This window comes from Scyliorhinus canicula, chromosome 10 (genome assembly GCF_902713615.1).
Source record: "Scyliorhinus canicula chromosome 10, sScyCan1.1, whole genome shotgun sequence".
Classification (NCBI taxonomy): domain Eukaryota; kingdom Metazoa; phylum Chordata; class Chondrichthyes; order Carcharhiniformes; family Scyliorhinidae; genus Scyliorhinus; species Scyliorhinus canicula.
This window is the reverse complement of record NC_052155.1, coordinates 73840057-73859972: the sequence shown is the minus strand read 5'-3', so window position 1 is coordinate 73859972 and position 19916 is coordinate 73840057. Positions and strand designations below refer to the sequence as shown.

Below are 19916 nucleotides of genomic sequence, written 5' to 3'. Positions count from 1 at the left end.
TAAGATTTAAATAGTTCAAACTATCCCAAACATCAAATGTAACAAAGCAAATATATTTTACTCCAAGATCTTGAATTTATAAACATAAAATTATTTGTAACATCATTAGTAAAAGCTTAAGTGAGAGGCCCACAGAGATAACAAGTTGCACAAACCCATTAGTTTGGTCATATTTCAAGATGTTTTGACACCAGCACCGCAATTAAACACAACTAACATGACCTGTAAACAATGTCTCTCTGCCTGTGAATAGCCATCTTTAAGATGACCCACTTTAGCTATTTACCATTAGGCTATTATAAAAAATATAAATCTACAAATATGAATAGCCATCTCTAAAATAGCCTCAACCGGGCTATTTATCATCAGGCTATTCTAGAGAAAGGGAGAAAAATGTATAAAAAGAGACAGATTTAATAGGACGAGCACTCACTCCTCTCTCCTGCAAGAGGGTACAGTCAAGGTGTTCTGTTTCCCCGCCTGTTTTGTCAAACAAGTCTCTCAAGACTTTTGTGAGTATGTTTCTCTTACTTTTTAAAAGTTCTGAAGTAGAGATAATTTCTGGATATCCAGATTGTGGGCAGCACGGTAGCATGGTGGTTAGCATAAATGCTTCACAGCTCCAGGGTCCCAGGTTCGATTCCCGGCTGGGTCACTGTCTGTGCGGAGTCTGCACATCCTCCCCGTGTGTGCGTGGGTTTCCTCCGGGTGCTCCGGTTTCCTCCCACAGTCCAAAGATGTGCGGGTTAGGTGGATTGGCCAGGCTAAATTGCCCTTAGTGTCCTAAAAAATAAGGTTAATGGGGGTTGTTGGGTTACTGGGATAGGTATACGTGGGCTTGAGTAGGGTGATCATTGCTCGGCACAACATCGAGGGCCGAAGGGCCTGTTCTGTGCTGTACTGTTCTAATTCCAATTCTAATTCTAATTTTAATAACAAATTGTTCGCAGACTTAAATTTCGTAGACTCTGTAACTTTGTTTTGTATTTTTAAATGTTTGTAATAACACCACACTAAAAAAATAAATGTGTTTGTGACATTGAATAAGTCTAAATTTCCTAGACACTCATTAGGATGACCTAAGCGTAACGATTTGGTGTTGAGCGACTTAACCTGGACAATTCCCAGCAGAATATAATTGAAAGCTAGTAACTAATTTCAAAGCTGGAAGAACAATCTCCCTCTAGTGAGAGCTGCTCTGTTTCGTAGCTTTCAGTGGCTTAGACAGTGGCTTAGACAGAAGCAGACGAGTAAGAGTAATCATCCAGATCAGAAATCCTAATCATTGACATGAACAGATCAGTCTTGATTGCATTGAATGGCTACAAGGGCCAAGTGATCTATGCCTGTTTTTACTTTTCCTGGAGCCCACAAATATTCAAACCTAAGGAAAAAGCATTTGGTTATAATTGTGGAAGAAAGATGACACCCAGGGAACATTACTCTGACATGAATCCAAACTTTAAGGTGAGGAGGAAAGAAACAAAACAAATAAGGTAAAAGAATCCACCTTTGCAGAATTTCTGTTTATTGAACCAGTAAATTAATATCGTGAGAAATATCCCAATCGTCAATTTCTTTTACCACTCACCTGTCAACAAAATAACCGAGGATAGAGCTACCACCATCCACTGCTGGCTGCTTCCAGCTTACAATTACATAATCCTTATTGGCATCCAGGCAATAGACATCTAAAGGAGCTCCTGGGGCACCTGCAACTTCTGCATCAGTATCTGTAAAAGAGGCACAAAAAGCTTTCTGATTATAATGACTACATTATAGTTTATCTCATTCCTGGGAAATGCAGCACCAATATAGCAAACGTATGGGCCACTCTCCACTGAAATGGACTTCGTAGATCCACAGATTCAAGTGGAGGAGATGATGCATTCTACTTCCCCTAAGGCAGACTCATAGCTGACATGTCATTGTCCAAGGAGCTGGAGACCAGTTCACGAGGAGAGGCTTTTTTACTCAAGAGTTTGTTCCAGAGGACTGTAGAAGCTCAGTCATCAAGGGATATGGAGATAGTGTGAGGAAAAGGCATTAAAGTGGATGATCAGCTGTGATCTGACTGAATGGAGGAGCAGGCTCAATGGGCTGAATGGCCTACTCCTGCTCCTATATTCCTATCAGACAGTGTCCAAGGCATTTCTCTCATGAAGACTGTAGTATTTACAGGCAAACTGCTCTCTTGTGCTTCAACAGCTCAAGGTCATGGGTATAGCAGATACCTAACATGGTTCAGTCAAATACACTTACTATGTTCCCGATCAGACTAGAAGGACACCAACTATGCTCACTGCTTCAAGCTGAGTTTGTTGTTGCTACCTTGGTGGTGGCACAAGTGTTATAATTGCTCCAGGACCTCTAGTTGTGGGGCATGGTTGCTTCTTATTATTTACTGACTTCCATGTGCACGATGTGGAGCTGCATGAGAATAGGATTGGGCTAAATTTGATGACTCACATAGTAGGAATGTAGATACTGTCCAGGCTCTCACATGACATATGGGTTGCCATGTCTATCTGAACACATACCTCTGACAAACACATATGCAGAATGCTGTTCATAGCCAGACTTTGTCAACACACGCATAACGTACAATCCTTCGTCCTCTTTATTTAGGTGAGTAAAAGTCAGTGTAGCAGTTTCACCACTCCAGTGCATCTGAAGCCATTGGGATGCCTGCAACTGAACACCTGACAAAGAAAATGGAGAAAAGTAGATTTAGAAATGTAAGAGTGGAGCAGGTATTGAGTTTAATACAAAGACATTACAATGTTAGATGTTTGAAATTTATTGTCTTTACATGTATACTTGCCATTCTTTGTACATGCTAGGTTTTTGCTGCAAGTTATAACTACTGAACATGAAATCATAAATATACAGGATTAACAACAGTTAATAACTGCCCTTGAAAAGACAGACAGTATTGTAAGCAGCATAAAATTACAAAGAGATTATAATACATTAAGAGCATGGGTAAAATTATGGCACTGTCATAAAATGTGAGGCCATCCATTTATGGTTACTAGACATGGAATACTGTGAGCTGTTCTGAGCACTTCATCTTAGAGAGGATATATTAGCCTTGGAGGAATTGCAGCCTAGATTTACCATAATGATACCAGGACTCCAAAGGTTAAGTTACAAGGAAAGCTCATTTTCTGGAATTTAAAGAGTTAAAGGGGTATCTGGTTTTCAAGATATGAACGGAAATTGATAGCATAGAGGGAAACTATTTCCACTGGTTGCGGTGTCTAGGACTAGGGAGCATATAAACGTAAATCCAAATCTTTCATGATTAAAAGTCGGAAACACTTCCACCAACCACAGTGTGTAGTATTTTGGAACTCTCTTCTGTAAACGGCAATTGATTTTTGATTAATTATTAATTTTAAATCTGAGATTGGTAAGATTTTTGTGAGGCTTTCAGGGATATGAGGCAAAGGTGGGTGATTAGAATTAGGTGTCATATCAGCCATGATTGCATTGAATGGTGGAAAAGGTTTGAGGGGTGCACTGGCCCACTCCCCTTCATATAATGGCGACTCATCATTTTTAAAGCAGTGCCATTTGATTTGATCATAAAAATCTGCATTTGACTTTCCTAATAGCTCACGAAGCAGTATTGTGCGCTGTAGTGTTAAACTGTACAGACCAGGAAGTCTCCACACTCTGTCCCTGGTCTGTGCTGCCTCAGGTGATCTCACCCAGGCCAGCGGTTGCACACTATGTAATGTTCTGGGTTAGGACAGGGGAAAATGACAAAATCCGCTGCAATTCTTGTTGCTGGTCGTTGTCCACAGTGAACAACATTGAGACAAAAAGTGCCATTTTTAAAACATAAAATGCTGGAATTACTGAGCAGATCTGTCAGCTGCTGTGGAGAGGGATATACAGTTAATGTTCTCAGTCAGTGACCTTTCATCAGAACTGGGAAAAGTTAGCGATGTAATGGATATCGAGCAAATGAAAGTCAGAGGACAGAGGGTGTTCCACCCCCGCCCACTCAACGTCCCAGCCCCGCACCATTTTATTTGCTCAAGTTCTATTAATAACTGTAGTGAAGGAAGGATTGGTGACCACCAGTCAGTGTGTGTAGTGAATTATAATGGTTTATTTACAAACGGTATTCACACACACGGTGCGATTCTCCCAAAAAGAGTTAATTTGTGGCGGGTGTGGCCAGCTCTGCGAGGAGTTCCCCACCGCTATTTGATTTGTTATGCTCTTGATCTAGCATAAGCTGCTTCCTTGCTGTGCACTCTGACAAAGGAAGGTTCAGACTTGGAGATAGCTTTAACACATTTATTAAACTGTTAACAATTCTCCTACTTGGGTTCGACTCTCTGTTAATCCTGCTATAGCTACTCAGACTGATGAACCAGTCTGCTACAATCCACATGGTGGGTGTGATGTGTTTCAAATCAACCCTGTGTACTCACTGAGTGTCTCCACTGGAAAGAGGAAGATCATGAGTGCTGTGTCCTTTTATATGGGTTGGTGTAATGCCCTCCTGTGGTACTGTCACCTCTGTGTGTGTCGTGAATGCCCATTGGTCGTGTCCTATCTTACTGGCCTATTGGTTGACTGTCTGTGTGTCATGTCTCTGGTACTCCCTCTAGTGTCTATCCAGTCTATATGTATTTACATTAACCCCTTGTGTATTTACAGTGATGCATATCACCACACTATTCAATGACACTTAGGGCTGAATTCTCCCACCCTGTCTGCTGTAAGAATGCCAAGGCGAGAAGCGTAGAATGGAAAAATCCATTGACCTCGGGTGGGATTTTCCGGTCTCTGGGTGAATGCAGCTGGAGAATCCCATCCTTACTCACCTTTTTGGGCCCTGGTGTAGCCCACAATTAGAATTCTTTTCAGCACTTGTGAGCTGAACTCCGAGATCAGGTAGCCATTTTGAAAGGGTGCCTGATCTCTAAGTGGGTTGGCGGCACCCCTACACATATGGGCACTTCCCACACCCCTGAAGTGAGGACACCACACTATTGGGTCCCTGGGGGTCACCCTTCTTCAAGCCCTCCCTCAGGTTCCCTTACAGCACTCCCTCCCTTCGGGACCCCACCCATCACCTTTCCAACCAGCGTGTCACTTTTCAATTTTAATGCCTCCTTTTCACTTTTTCATATTTTTGAAGACAAAATGTTAACCCCCCAGCAGCTAACTGCCTCTTTAACGAGGGCACCTTGGCAATGCCACCCTTGCACTACCAAGGTGACCAGATGGCACTGCCAAGCTGGCAGGAGAACTGCCCGGGTGCCGGGGTGGCAGAGCCAAGGGCCAGGGGGCAAGGGGGCCATGCCAATGAAAGGAGGGTGGAGATGAAATTGAAGGGTGGCAAGTGGAGGCAGTTAAGCAGGGGCCTCTGGGAGGATGGAATCCTGCACTTACCCTGACCATGCTGGGGTGTCTGATGGCCTGAGAGACCCCCAGGTGCCATTCTGCCTATTGTGGCCATGTTTCAGATTCCGATGCCTCGCGGGAATTGGGTGAATCCTGCGAGATGCGAAGACTGCCGGAACGTCTGCGAGAAGGCTCTCCCGGCATTCACCGGCCACACCGTGCTCACGCGAGACTGCAATGTGGCCGGTGCCCACAGTCTTTCATGATGTTACCACTACCAGCTCTAGGATCTACTCTGGTTGCAAAAGCCCATCCTCTGCACCAAGATCTCTGTGCTTGACTCCCATAGGGTGATGGGGTCAATTGACCCCCCCCCCACCCCAATGTACACAACTTTAAAGGGCCAGCACACCCATTAAAGGGGCCAGCTCCTACATCCCTCCACTTTAAGTCCCTTATTATACAATACATGAAATACCTGTAATATTAACAAAACACCAGCATTGAGAAACACTTCTTGTACACAGTCCGTCAGAAATTCAGTCAGTCAGGTGGCTTTCTCTTCCTCTTTCTGGGAGCGACTCTGGCTTCGGCTCGACTGTCTAGATAGCTTCTGCTGCAATTATCTCACCACGCTTCTCCTCTCATAGAGTCATGGACTGGGAATCTCCAATCCCGCGCCAGATCGGAGAATCGCTGGGGGTCGCGAGAATCACGCCACGCTGCTCCAACGACCGGAGAATCGGCGCCAATCGCGCCCGTGCCTCGATGGGCCAAATGCCCGGCGCGTTCGGCCAAGTCCTGCTGGCGTGGGGCCGGCGCGGAGACGACAACCCACGCGCATGCGCGGATCCGCGCCGGCTGTGGCGCGCTGGCTTTCGAGCACCGGAACAGCAGACACCACTCCGGCGCCGTACTAGCCCCCTAGGAATGGGTGAATGCCTGGGCCTGGAAGCACGTTGACACTGGAGTCACCTGCGCCAGTTTTGACGCCGACGTCAATACTTGGCCGGGATTTCAAAGAATCCCGACCATAGAGTCGTAGAGTTGTACAGCATGGAAAGAGGCTCTTCAGCCCATCACATCCGCACAAAACATCCAGCTCCTAACTATTCTAATGCCATTTTCCAGCACTTAGCCCTTAGCCTTGTATGTAATAGCATTTAAAGTGCTCATCTGAATACTTCTTAAAAGTTGATGATCCCAAATTCTACGACCCTTTCAGACAGTGAGTTCCAAATTCCAGCCACCCTCTGGGTGAAAATGCTTTTCCTCACATCCCTCTAAACCTCCTATCCATTACCTTAAATCTATGCCTCCTGCCTATAGACAACCCTCCACTAAGGAACAAGTACATTCCTATTTAAGTCCTTCATAATTTTATACACCTCAATCAGGTCCCCTCTCAGCCTTCTCTGCTCAAGGAAAAACAATCCCAGCCTATCCAACCTCTCTTGATAGCTGAAATTATCCAGCTCGGGCAACATCCTGGTGAATCACTTCTGCACCCTCTCCAGTGCTTCCTTTTTCTAGTGTAGTGACCAGAACTGTACACAGTGCTCTAGCAGGGGCCTAACCAGAATTTTATACAGCTCCAGCATAACCTCTCTGCTCTTGTATTCAATACCTCCATTAATAAAGGCAACAATTCCATAGGCCACCTTACCTACCTGTTCTACTGCCTTCAGAGATCTGTGTACATTCACACCGAGGTCCATTTGATCTTCTGTACTTCCGAGGGTCTGTCCATTCATTGGAAATTCCCTTGCCTTGTTAGTCTTCCCAAAATGTATTACCTCACACTTTTCATGGTTAATTTTAATTTGCCACGCTTCTGCCTATCTAATCAGCCCATCTATATTGTTCTATAATCTAAGGCATTGTTCCTCACTATTTACCACACCACCAATTTGTGTGTCATCTGCGAATAAGTAAGCTCCTGCATTCACATCCAGATCCGTAATTTATAATGCAAACAACAAGGACTCCAGCACCGATCGCTACGGAACACCACTGGACACCGGTTACCAGTCACAAAAATAACCTTCAACCATCACCCTCTGCCTCCTACCACTGAAGCTAGTTTTGGATTTAGATTGCCAAATTTCCCTGGATCCCAAGAGCTCTTTCTTTCTTCATCAGCCTCCCATCTGGGACTTTGTCAAGAACCTTACTGAAGTCCATGTAGACTATATCAACTGCACTACCCTCATCTACACACCTCGTCACCTCAAAAAATTCATATTTGTAAGACATGATCTCCTTTGACAAAACCATGCTGATTATCCTTGATTTAATTCTTGCCTCTCCATTAGTTCTGTCTCTCAGAATCTTTTCCAGTAGTTTTTCTACCACTGAAGTTGGACTCACTGGACAGTAATTTCTTGGTTGGTCCCTACTTCCCTTCTTGAATAGTGGCACCACATTAGCTGTCCTCCAGTCCTCTGGGACCTCTCCTGTGGCCAGAGAAGATTTGAACATTTTTGTTCGAGCCACTGCAATATTCTCCCTTGTTTCCCACAGCAGCCTGCGATTCAGCTCATCTGGCCCCAGGAATTTATTCACTTTTATGCGCCGTTAAAACTGTTAATGCCTCCTCCCTCTCAATATTAAGTTTCTTAACTAAATCACAATGTGCTCCTAGATTTCTATACCTACATAATCTTTCTCCGCAGTGAACACAGATGCAAATTACTCATTTAAAACCTCACCTATATCCTTCTGTTTCCACAAACAAATTACCTCATTGGTCCCAATTGGGGACCAACCTCCTGCCCATAATACAGTTATAAAACATCTTGAAATTTTCCTTTATTTTACCCACTAGTGGTTTTTCATGTTTCCTCTTCTCTCTCCTAATTTATTTCTTAAGTAACCCCTTACATTTTCTATATTCCTCAAGGACTTCCTTTTTTTCCTTATCCAACAATGGATATCCCTTGATACCCAAGGTTCTCTGGACTTATTGCTCCCACCATTCATTATCATGGGAACATGTTTGCCCCATACTCTCTCTATTTGCTTTTTGAATGAATCCCACTGCTCTGATGTATATTTTCCTACAAGTAGCTGCTCCCAATTAACTTTGGACAGATCCTGTCTTATTTTATTAAATTTAGCCCTCCTCCAATTAAGAACCTTAATTTCTGGTCCATCTTTGTTCGTTTCCATAACTATCTTAAATTCTACTGAATTAAGGTCACTGTTTCTAAAATGCTCCCCCACTGAAACTGTATCCATTTGCCCAGTTTCATTCGCTAAAACTACATCCAGCACCATCCCGTCCCTTGTAGGACTTACAACATATTGGCATAAAAAGCTCTCCTGGATGTTGTCATGTGAGGTGATTATAAATGGGTGTGTATATAAATATCTATAGTGAAAGTACCTTTTAAGAAATGGGTGTTTACTACTGCAGTGAAGTCAGAGAGTGGGTGGAGCTGGGCTGTCTGTCAGCTTTTTACATTCTTTTTAGGCTGTTTGTTGCAGAGTGTGTTTTAGTTTCGTTTTCAGAGCTGGATAGCTGCAGTCACAGCCAGAAAGTGTATGAGCCTCTCTCTTTGTAATCTAAAGACTGTAACTCGATCCTTTGGTGATTTAAACCCAATAACTGCTCTCAGTAGTGACTTTAACCTGATGTGCTTCTGTTTCAAGGTTTTTTTTCTAAAGTCTTATGGATGTTAAAAGGACAGCTGAAGGATTACTTAGTGTTGTATTCTTTGGGGGTTGTATTTGAATTAATGGTTGCTAAGACGATCACTATGTTTTAAAAAAGTTAACTTGAGTTCATAGAATAAACATTGTTTTGCTTTAAAAAATACTTTTCCATTTCTGCTGTACCACACCTATAGAGTGGGCCGTGTGCTCCCCATACCACAATCTATTAAACGTTGTGGGTCAGGTGAACTCCATGATACACTTTGGGGTGCTCTAAACCCTGGCCCATAACAAATTGGGGTTCTTTAAACCCTGGCCCATAACAATGTATGTTAAGAATTCCGCCCCCTCTAAGCCTTTCACACTTTGACTATCCCAGTTAATATTGGGCAAGTTGGGGATTGGGGAAATCCCCAAAAATTATTACCCTATTCTTTTTACAATTCTCAGTGATTTGCTTCCATATCTCTCCTATCTCTCCCTGACTATATGGGAGCCTATAGTACACTCCTAGCAATGTGAGCTTTGAGCTTTGTGATTTTTGTTACTAAGTTCTACCCTTATGGCTTCATTTGAGGAACCTACAAAGATATCATCCCCGAGTGCTGCCGTGATGTTCTCCTAATGAATAATGCAGTTCCTCCTCCTCTTTACCTTCCCCTCGATCACGCCTGAAGTCTCTATACCTTGGGATGTTCATCTGCCTTCTGCCCTTCTTTCCACCAAGTTTCTGTGATTGTAATAATATCGTAATTCCATGTGCTGATCAACACTCTGTGTGCATCAGTCTTGCCTGTCAGGCTTCTTGCATTGAAATAAATGCAGTTTAGCCTTCCAATACTCCCATGTGCTCTGCCCACTGGATTTGCCTGGTTTATCCTCTATAGTTGACTCCATCTTCTCACCCACTGTATTGTTACTTTGGATTCCATTCCCCTTCCAAATTAGTTTGAACCCTGACCTGTAGTATGAACAAGCCTCCCTGCTGGGATATTTGGCCCCTCCAATTCAAGTGCAACCCATCCTGCTTATACAGATACCATCTGCCCCAGAAGTGATCCCAATGATCCAGGTATCTAAAGCCCTCATTCCTGCATCATCCCTCCAGCCATCGTTTATCTGACCTATCCTCCTATTCTATACTCACTCGCCCGTGGCACAGGAAGTATTAGCGGTCCTGTTTGTTAACCTTCTGCCCAACTCCCTAAATTCATGTTGCAGGACCTCATCCCTCTTTCTACCTCTGTCATTTGTACCAACATGTACTATGGCCTCTGGCTGATCACCCCGCCCTTTCAGAATGCCCAGTAGCCGCTCTGTGACATCCTTGACACTGGCACCAGGGAGGAAATGTACCATTCTGGAGTCGTGCTCGCAACCACAGAAACACCTTTCAGTTCTCCTCACAATTGAATCCCCCAACTCTATAGCTCACTTTGTCCTTTCTGTCTCCTGCTGTCCAGCGGAGGCAACTGTTGGTGCCACAGACTTGGCTGCTGCTGCTGCTGCTTTCCACTGAGAGGCCATCCCCCCACCCCTACCCCCTGCAATGTATCCACAATGGTATATCCGTTTTATAGGGGAATAACCAGAGGGGATTTTTGCATTTCCTGCCTAGCCCTCTTACTCTGCCTGGTGGTCATCCTTTCCCTTCCTGCCTCTGGAGTCTGAGGCTGTGGTGTGACCACTCCTTGATACCTGCTATCCCTGATACTCTCCATCTTGCAGGTGCTCCACAGTGTCCCCAGATACCACTCCAGCTCTGAAACCCTGGCTTTCAGGAGCTGCAGCTGGAGACATTTCCCGTACACAAGCTGGTCCTGGGAACTGGAAATGTTTCTGTCTCCCACATGGAGCATGAAGAGAAGACCACGGCTTGGAGGTCTGCTTCCATGTCTTACCCCATCCCTTGATATCAAATAATATTAACCAGTATTAACTAGGGCCCTTCTTCTCTGCTCCTTGTTATTGTACAACATATAATAAAATATATAATCAAAAGAGAAAATGCTGGAAAATCTCAGCAGGGGTCTGGCAGCATCTGTAAGGAGAGAAAAGAGCTAACGTTTCGAGTCCAGATGGCCCTTTGACAGATGCTGCCAGACCTGCTGAGATTTTCCAGCATTTTCTTTTTTGGTTTCAGATTCCAGCATCCACGGTAATTTGCTTTTAATAAAATATATAACTGCACTCACCCAGCTGTTTTACTTTCCTTAGAAGGTATTGCAGTATGCTTTCTGGAATCTGTGTCTCACTTTCATCCAGCCTGTCACTGGCTGATCAGCCACTTCATCTCTTGAACAACCCACCATGCTACTTCAGGGAACAACTGGGTTAGACAGTAGCACTCGCTCTCGGGATGGCTCCTGCCTTCTCAAATGGTCCATATTCTTCTTCACGAACTTGCCTTGTACTTGGACCTCATTAGAAACTGGCCCCGTTCTGTCCTCCAGGAAACCAATTTGGACCACTTCCAAAATCTTTCACAAAGGTTATGTCATCTACCTCAACTGCCCTCTCTCTATTTTTGAAGAATCGTGGTTCCTCTTTTGACAACTCTGCCTCGTCTCCCCCTCCCTGCGAAATTCTGAAGTATGAGGCTTAATCTGGTTCTTCAGTGACGGCCCAGTACTGTCTCGGCTGGAGTTATTCCCATCGTAGTACGCGGGGTGGTTGTGTAAGCCAGGAGCAAACATGCCACTTTAGTCTCCATTGTAGCAAGTGATTGTTTTTTAATGCCAACGTTGAATACTTGAACAGCACGTTCAGCTAACCCATTCAATGAGGGGTGGTAAGGTGCTGTGTAAATGTGTTTAATGCCATTGAAGGCCATGAACCTTTGGAACTCGGTACTAATGAACGCTGTGCCATTGTCTGAAACTAGCACCTCTGGCACACCATGGGGAGCAAAGCAAAGTCAAGTGTAGCATGGGATGTTGCAGACTTCATTTTGAAAACCTCGATACATTTTGCATGGCATCCACCAGCAACAGGAAGATTGGGCGTGATTCTCTGATCCTGAGGCTAAGTGTTGACGCCGTCGTAAACGCCGTTGCGTTTCCCGACGGCGTCAACATGGCCTCAGGATCAGCAATTCTGGCCCCTACAGGGGGGCTAGCACGGCACGGAAGAGACCCCGCTGCTCCAGCTGCCGACCCCAGCGTCAACTGGGCGCCACGGGGTCCGCACATTGGCAGTGGCACCGGCGCCAACGCACATATGCGCAGTGGCTCCCTTCTCCGCACCGGCCCCAACGCAACATGGCGTAGGGCTACAGGGACCGGCGCAGAAGAAAGGAGACCCCCAGCCAGAGAGGCCGGCCCGCAAATCATGGGCCAGGCCACAGCAGAGGGCCCCCCTTGGGGTCCCCCCCCCCCCCACATGCCACCAGCGGACCCTTCCACGCTGTGGCCCTGCCGACTAAGAGCAGGTTAGAAAGGCACCAGCGGGACTCGGGTTTTTCGGTATGGCCGCTCAGCCCATCCCGGGCGAAGAATGGTAGAGTGGCCCCCGACTGGTGCCGCGCCAGTGCCAATGGAGCCGATACTCCGCTCTGCGGACAATCACGTCCCAGCATCAGGGCGACGTGGCGTGATTCGCGCCGGTCGCGCCGGTTTTCCAGCCCAGCCCCAGGCTGAGAGAATCCTGCCCCTTGCGCCTGTAAAAGTGCCAACCTAATCAATGTGGACACTCACCCATGGCCGACCTGGCCACTCCCAAGGGTATAAGGAAGCAGTGGCAGGTAATTTCTGTTGTAGTTGGCACTGGTCACACTGTTTTACCATTTATGTCTACACCAATTCCAGCCACCAGGCGTAACTCCTTGCTAACAGATACACCCAGATGGGCACTATGTAACTCTTCTAGCAACAACTATCTTCCTCGTTCGGGATAACTTCTTTAGATCCCCAAAGGATGACACCATCCTTGCAAATAAACTCATTCTTTCTGAGCTGATGCAGCTTCATCTTTTCAGGAACTTTCACATTTTGCCATTCATACAATGTAATGTACTTAATCTTTTTTTTTAAATAAACATTTCTTTGAGGTTTTTTTTGGCATTATAACAGCAGAAATACTAACAATGCACATGAAAATATAAACATAGTGCAAATATCACCTCCCTCCTCAACAGGTCCTACCATTAATTAAGCTCCTAATCTACAGTAACCACCTCCCCCCCCCCCCCCCCCCCAACCCCCCCAACCCCCCCCCCCCCCCCAACCCCCCCACCCCCTGCTGACGATTAATTTTCCACAAAGAAGTCGATGAATGGTTGCCACTTCCGGGCGAACCCTAACAGTGACCCTCTCAAGGCAAACTTGATTTTCTCCGAGCAGAGAAAGCTAGCCATGTCGAGTTTGCACTTTCTCCCCGTGTCTGCGTGGGTTTCCTCCAGGTTTTCTGGCTACCTCCCACTGAGGAAATCCCTCCAGCCAGTTTAATTTTATCTCCCAGAGCCAATCATGTCCCATCAAGCTCGGTCCCTGGCCTGAAACCACCATCAGTGGAAGCTGTGCTGACTGCTGTCTATAACTCACAGGCATTGTAGTTGTTCCTACTTTCATTATAGCCTCTGCGGTATACGTGACTAATTTTGCTGTAGTGATCAGTAACTTTAGGGGTTGTACTCCTTCTATCAGATACCGGTAACTGCGTTTGTTTATAACAATAGTTGATGCCCCGTGTCCATTTCACGTGGCCCACCATTTACCATCAGCACGGCTGTAATGGGGGTTACCTTGTTTAAGGACAAGACATATGTTCTCCCACTGGCCAATCCCCCATGTTATTTACCAATGCTTGATTACTTGCTCTGTTTGTATTGGCTGGCCCTGTTTGCTTCTGCATTTGTGCCTTAGATGGCCTCTTTTCCCATACCTGTAGCATTCGGCTCCTTTGAATTTATACTTCTGGGGATTGATTTCCCCCATATTGAAAGCACTCTGGTTTACTCGTATGCTGCTTAAATTTTCAGTTTTCAGTGATTTTTTCCCTCTATTGATTTTTCCCACTCATTTGCTGCCTGAGCCTGCACCTGTGCCCTCACTTCTGGTGCCATTCTTCTTCTTACGCAGTCCCTTGGGGTCGAGAATGACTTGCTTCCACTCCGGGGTGGTGGGTTTTGTGCTGTGGGCTGAATAGTCCAATCCTGGATCCGCAGACTCTGCCACAGGTTTGGCAGGTGGTGTTTGATGACGTGGGTGGGTGGGACACTCTGGAATCTGCCCTCTCTTTCCGCTGTTTACACTTGGCCTCTGCGTGCTCCACTCTGTGATACCCGAGGTGATTGGTACCTTCGCTGATGCTTCTTCTCCAGTTTGTGCGTTCTAATGCAAGCGATGCCCACAAATTGAAGGGGATGTTTAATTTATTGAAGGCGGGTTTCAGAGTGCTCTTGCAGCGTTTCCTCTGTCCTCCTACTAATTGCTTGCCATTGCTGAGCTCAGAGTAGAGTCTTATGTCGGGAATGCGGACAATGTGGCCCACCCATCGCAGCTGGTCAAGTATGACCAGTGCCTCGAAACCAGGGATATTGTCCTGGGGAGGACGTTCACATTGGTGCACCTACCCTGCCAGTGAATTTGCTGAATTTTGTGGAGGCAATCAAGGTGATATCTCTCCAGGCATTTGAGGTGTCAGCTGTGCATTGTCCATGTTTCTGATGTATATGGGAGGGCGGGGACCACAGCTGCTCCATAGACCTTGAGCTGGGTGCTGGATCTGAGGTCTGAATCTTTGAACACTCTGTTCCTCTTGTGTCCGAAGACTGCACTGGTGCATTGAAGTCGATATTATATTCCATCTTCAATGTCCGTTCACATCGAGAAGAGGCTCCCAAGGTAAGGGAAATGATTGAAAGAGTAGTGCAATGTTCTCCCAGATAATGCGCTTCAAAATGGAGACACCCCCTCTCCAACTTTTTCAAAATTTAAATTTAAAAAAGGTTTTCGCATACAAACCACCAGGACACCTCTTATTATAATGACTCCCAGCTGCTGTTAGGTCCATGCTGGAAGAAAGTGCCTAGCTTGGAATATTGGTCCGTTGCTGCCTCAGGGCAGCTAAAATAACTTCCATTCTCCCCACATATCTGGAGGCTTACTGAAAAATCCCAGTTTGCCTCCTTCAATTGGCCTTAAATGAGATTTAATTAGTTTGGTGGGCTTCTCATTACTTAACGGCAGATAGCCCAGCAGCTCCCTATCCTGCCTCCAGGAAAATGGTCCAGTGGTAGGATGGAAGCGGGGAACTGGCAAGCCAGGCGGAGATGTTGTTTCTAACACCTATCAAATGCCATTCTTGATGCTGATGGATTCTTGAAATCTATCCTCAGGTGATGAGGGTTTGGATGTAATGGCAAGATCCCACAGCCAAAGAACCTCTTTGGTAAGACACGGGAGTTGGGGGTGGTGAGGAGTTAGGGATGGAGGATTGGCAGCCAATGTGCAAACACCGCAGATACTACAGTAATATTCCATGCTGTGAGAGAAGCGAGGAGGTAATTAAGGAACCTTTTAAAAGTGGTTTGATCTTCGGTTTCTTACCAACTGCAATTTCATGATGGTTCCCCCATGCACATACGACACTTACCATCGCGCCACCACTGAATCTCTGGCTGGAATCGCTTCAGGCTGGGGTGAACGACGACAGTGCAGCCCAAACTTATTGTGTCGCCTTCCTTACCAAATGACACATCAAACTTCTCAACGATGTGCACCTCAAACTTCATGTGAGGATCACCAGGGAAAAAGTCGTCTGTTCGAAAAATAGATCAAATTAGTTTTTTTTAACACTTCTCTTTCACTGTTTTGTTTCATTTTCTTTCACTGGTCCCATTCACATAAGTAATTATTGATAGAGGACCCTGCGAGTAATTATTTGGAAGTGGGATATTCTGCAAAGGGTTGGTGAATTGCATTCTCCCAGGTATTATTAGCAACTCGTGAAAGGTTTACAATTCGGTACAGGATTTGCCAGATCTGTCCAATACGAGAGAGGGTCTCCTCTTTGTTTTCCTTTTTCTAAGCCTTTGGCAGCTACTGCAGTGAGTTAGCAAGGCTGAGGTTAGAACCAATTCTATCAGTGAAATATGAAATATGAAAATTGCTTATTGTCACAAGTAGGCTTCAATGAAGTTACTGTGAAAAGCCCCTAGTCACCACATTCCGGCGCCTGTTCGGGGAGGCTGGTACGGGAATTGAACCGTGATGCTGGCCTACCTTGATCTGCTTTAAAAGCCAGCGATTTAGCCCAGTGTGCTAAACCAGTGTGATGTGGGCACACATTTAGAAACATTCAAAGTACTAGGGATATTGGTAACCGATTTATTACATGGAATAAATTGTTCAACAGATTGTGCCCAGAGTTTTTTGGAGGGATTTCGAATTAAGGCATTTTTTTACTTTATTCACTTAAATTAAATGCAAATGCATGATTGTGAAACCTAAACTTCAAGGAATAGAGTTTTAAAAACCCATATTGATCCCAGTTGGCAAGATAAATCACCAACATTTTGTACAGTAAATTCAGATACAATAAAACACCACTAGACTGCAAAACAAAATCAAACTTTGTTTATAATGATACTACTTTATTTCTGTTAAAATATCATCTCTAAATATAGAAAGTTACAAAAAGGTCCAAAATAAAAGGTTAGAGTTGAAACCAAGTTGATCCGCGAGTTGAAAGAGAAAGAAAGATGTATATTTTAGATCAGTTCAGAGTTTGTAGAGTTAGGCTAGAGAGACCCTTTTGTTAGACTACAGGGATAGCGCAAAACCATTGGGTAGAGGAGAATAATCAGTAGTCACCAACAATTCTAATCTGATGTATGCCATTGACTTGCTGTGTCCATTGCATGTTCACCAGTTAAGGAAACCAAGTACATCGGTCTATAGGTCTCCTCAAAATGCTGATCAGCCAGCTGTACTTTTCTAGCATAGTTTGTTTTTACTTCAGATGTACAACATTCATTTTTTCACTTTTTTTTTAAAGTAACGGTGCCTCAATATTGCTGATTCACCTTTACCAATTTTTTTTCCCAACCTGTCTAGCGTTGAAGTCAAATTTTTTTCAAGGGTTATTGAAATGAAATGATTGGGTTTCATTTATTGAATAAAGTTCACAATATCAACTAATGATTTGACATTCTACAGCCCGCATATCTTCGTCTTTTCTCTTCAATTACTTAGAATGAACTTCAGATCATCCGGGAGGCAGAGGAGATGATAGAGAGGAGTTACAGGGAAGTAGCCACACCCAAGGTTCAGGACAAGAGCAGCTGGGTTACAATCAGGGGAAGTAAAGGGAATGGGCAGTCAGTGTAGGGATCCCCTTGGCCCTTCCCTTCAAAACAAGTATACAGTTTTGGATGCTGTTGGAGGCGGGGGGGGGGGGGGGGGCCTACTAGGGGAAGCCCATAGCGGCCAGGTCTCTGGCACTGAGTCAGGCTCTGTGGCTCAGAAGGGAAGGGGGGAGAATAGAAAAGCAATAGTGACAGGAGACTCAATGGTTAGGGGAATGGATAGGAGATTCTGTGGTTGCGAACGAGACTCACAAAAGGTATGTTGCCTCCCAGGTGCCAGGGTCAGGAATGTCTCAGAGTGAGTCTACAGGCTTCTTAAGGGGGAGGGGGAGCAACCAGAAGTGGTGGTGCACATAGGCACCACAACATAGCTAAGAAAAGGGATGAGGATCTAAAAAGTGATTTTAGGGAGTTAGGTTGGAAGCTAAAGAGCAGGACAAGCAGAATAATGATCTCAGGATTGCTACCAGTGCCACCTGCAAGTGAGGCAAGGAACATAGAGTGAGTACAGCTGAACACGTGGCTACAGGGCTGGTGCAGAAGGGAAGGCTTCAGATATGTGGATCATTAACATACCTTCTGGGGAAGGTGGGACCTGCACATGAAGGATGGGTTGCACCTAAACTGGAGGGCCACCAATATCCTGGGTTGGAGGTTTGCTAGGTCTTCGGGAGGGTTTAAACTAGTTTGGCAGGGGGATGGGAACCAGAGCTATGGATCAGAGGATAGGGTAGCTGTTAAACAGGCAGAAATAGTATGCAGCGAGTCTATGAGGAATGATAGACAGTTGATAGGGCAAAATTGCACTCAGTGGAATGGGTTAAAGTGTGTCTGTTTCAATGCAGGAGTGTCAAGAATAAGGGAGATGAACATCATAGAACGTGCAGAAGGAGCCATTCGGCCCATCGAGTCTGTACCGACCCACTTGAGCCTCACTTCCACTCTATCCCCATAACCCAATAACCCCTCCTTACCTTTTTGGTCACTAAGGGCAATTTACCATGGCCAATCCACCTAACCTGCACGTCTTTGGACTGTGGGAGAAAATTGGAGCACCCGGAGGAAACCCACGCAGACATGGGGAGAACGTGCAGACTCCACACAGACAGTGACCCAGCGGGGAATCGAACCTGGGACCCTGGAACTGTGAAGCCATAGTGCTATCCACTTGTGCTACTGTGCTGCCCAGTTAGAGCAAGGATCAGTACTTGGAAATACGATGTTGTGGCCATTACGGAGACATGGATTTCACAGGGGCAAGAATGGTTTTCGATGTTCCGGGGTTTAGATGTTTTAAGAAGAATAGGGAGGGAGGTAAAAGAGGAGGGGGAGTGACACTGTTAATTAGGGAGTGCAGAAAAGGAGGTAGTCGAGGAGGAGTTGTCTACTGAGTCAGTATGGGTGGAAGTCAGAAACAAGAAAGGAACAGTCACTTTATTGGGAGTTTTCTATAAACCCCACAATGGCAGCAGAGAGATGGAGGAACCGATTGTGTGGCAGATCTTGGAAAGGTGCGGAAGTAACAGAGCTGTTGTCATGGGTGACTTCAACTTCCCTAATATTGACTGGAACCTCCTTTGTGCAAATGGTTTGGATGGAGCAGATTTTGTCAGGTGTGTACAGGAAGGATTCCTGGCTCAATATATAGATAGGCTGATTCAGGGGAAGGCCATATTGGATTTGGTGCTTGGCAATGAACCAGGCCAGGTGTCAGTTGTCTCGGTTGGAGAGCATTTCGGTGACAGTGACCACAACACCTTGACCTTTACCATAGTCATGGAGAGGGATAGGAACAGATAGTATGGGAAGGTATTTAATTGGGGTAGGGGAAATTATACTGCTATTAGACAGGAACTGAGGAGCTTAAATTGGGAACAGTTGTTCGGTGGGAAATGCACAACAGTAATGTGGGGGTTGTTTAAGGAGCACTTGTTGCGAGTGCTGGATAGTTTTGTCCCACTGAGACAAGGAAGGAATGGTAAGGTGAAGGAGCCTTGGATGACAAAAGAAGTAGAGCTTCTAATTAAGAGGAAGAAGTAAGTTTACATAAGGTTGAGGAAGCAAGGATTTGGCATGGATCTTGAGAGTTGCAAGGTAGCCAGGAAGAATATCAAAAATGGGCTTAGGAGAGCTAGAAGGGGGCATGAAAAAGCCCTGGTTGGAAGGATTAGGGAAAATCCCAAGGCGTCCTACACTAGTGTGAGAAATAAAGGGATGATCAGCGTGAAAGTAGGGATGATCAGGGATAGTGGAGGGAACCTGTGCCTGGAGTCTGAGGAGGTAGGGGAGGCGCTAAATGAATATTTTGCTTTAGTATTCACTGGAGAGAGGGACTTTGTTGCTCGTGAGAACAGTGTGAACCAGACTAATAGACTCAAACAGGCTGATATTATATTGGATTTTAATAAGGCATTTGATATGGTTCCACATGGTAGGCTCATTCAGGAAGTTAGGGGGCATGGGATACAGGTAAACTTGGCTGTCTGGATAGAGAATTGGCTGGCCTATAAAACGCCAGTGGTAATGGATGGAAAGTATTCCGCCTGGAGATCGATGACCAGTGGTGTCCCGCAGGGATCCA

At 45.4% G+C, this 19916-nt stretch overlaps 1 protein-coding gene across 2 annotated transcripts in view; it reads right to left on the bottom strand.

The window, feature by feature from the left end:
* myom1b (myomesin 1b) overlaps nt 1-19916 on the bottom strand; it is a 204030-nt gene that overhangs the window by 98581 nt on the left and 85533 nt on the right. For both annotated transcript variants that reach the window (XM_038809187.1, XM_038809188.1), the window contains exons 9-11: nt 15622-15786; nt 2541-2702; nt 1592-1733 (exon numbers count right to left, since the gene is read on the bottom strand). In XM_038809187.1, coding sequence (XP_038665115.1) covers nt 1592-1733; nt 2541-2702; nt 15622-15786 — 469 coding nt within the window. The remainder of the gene's footprint in view (nt 1-1591; nt 1734-2540; nt 2703-15621; nt 15787-19916) is intronic.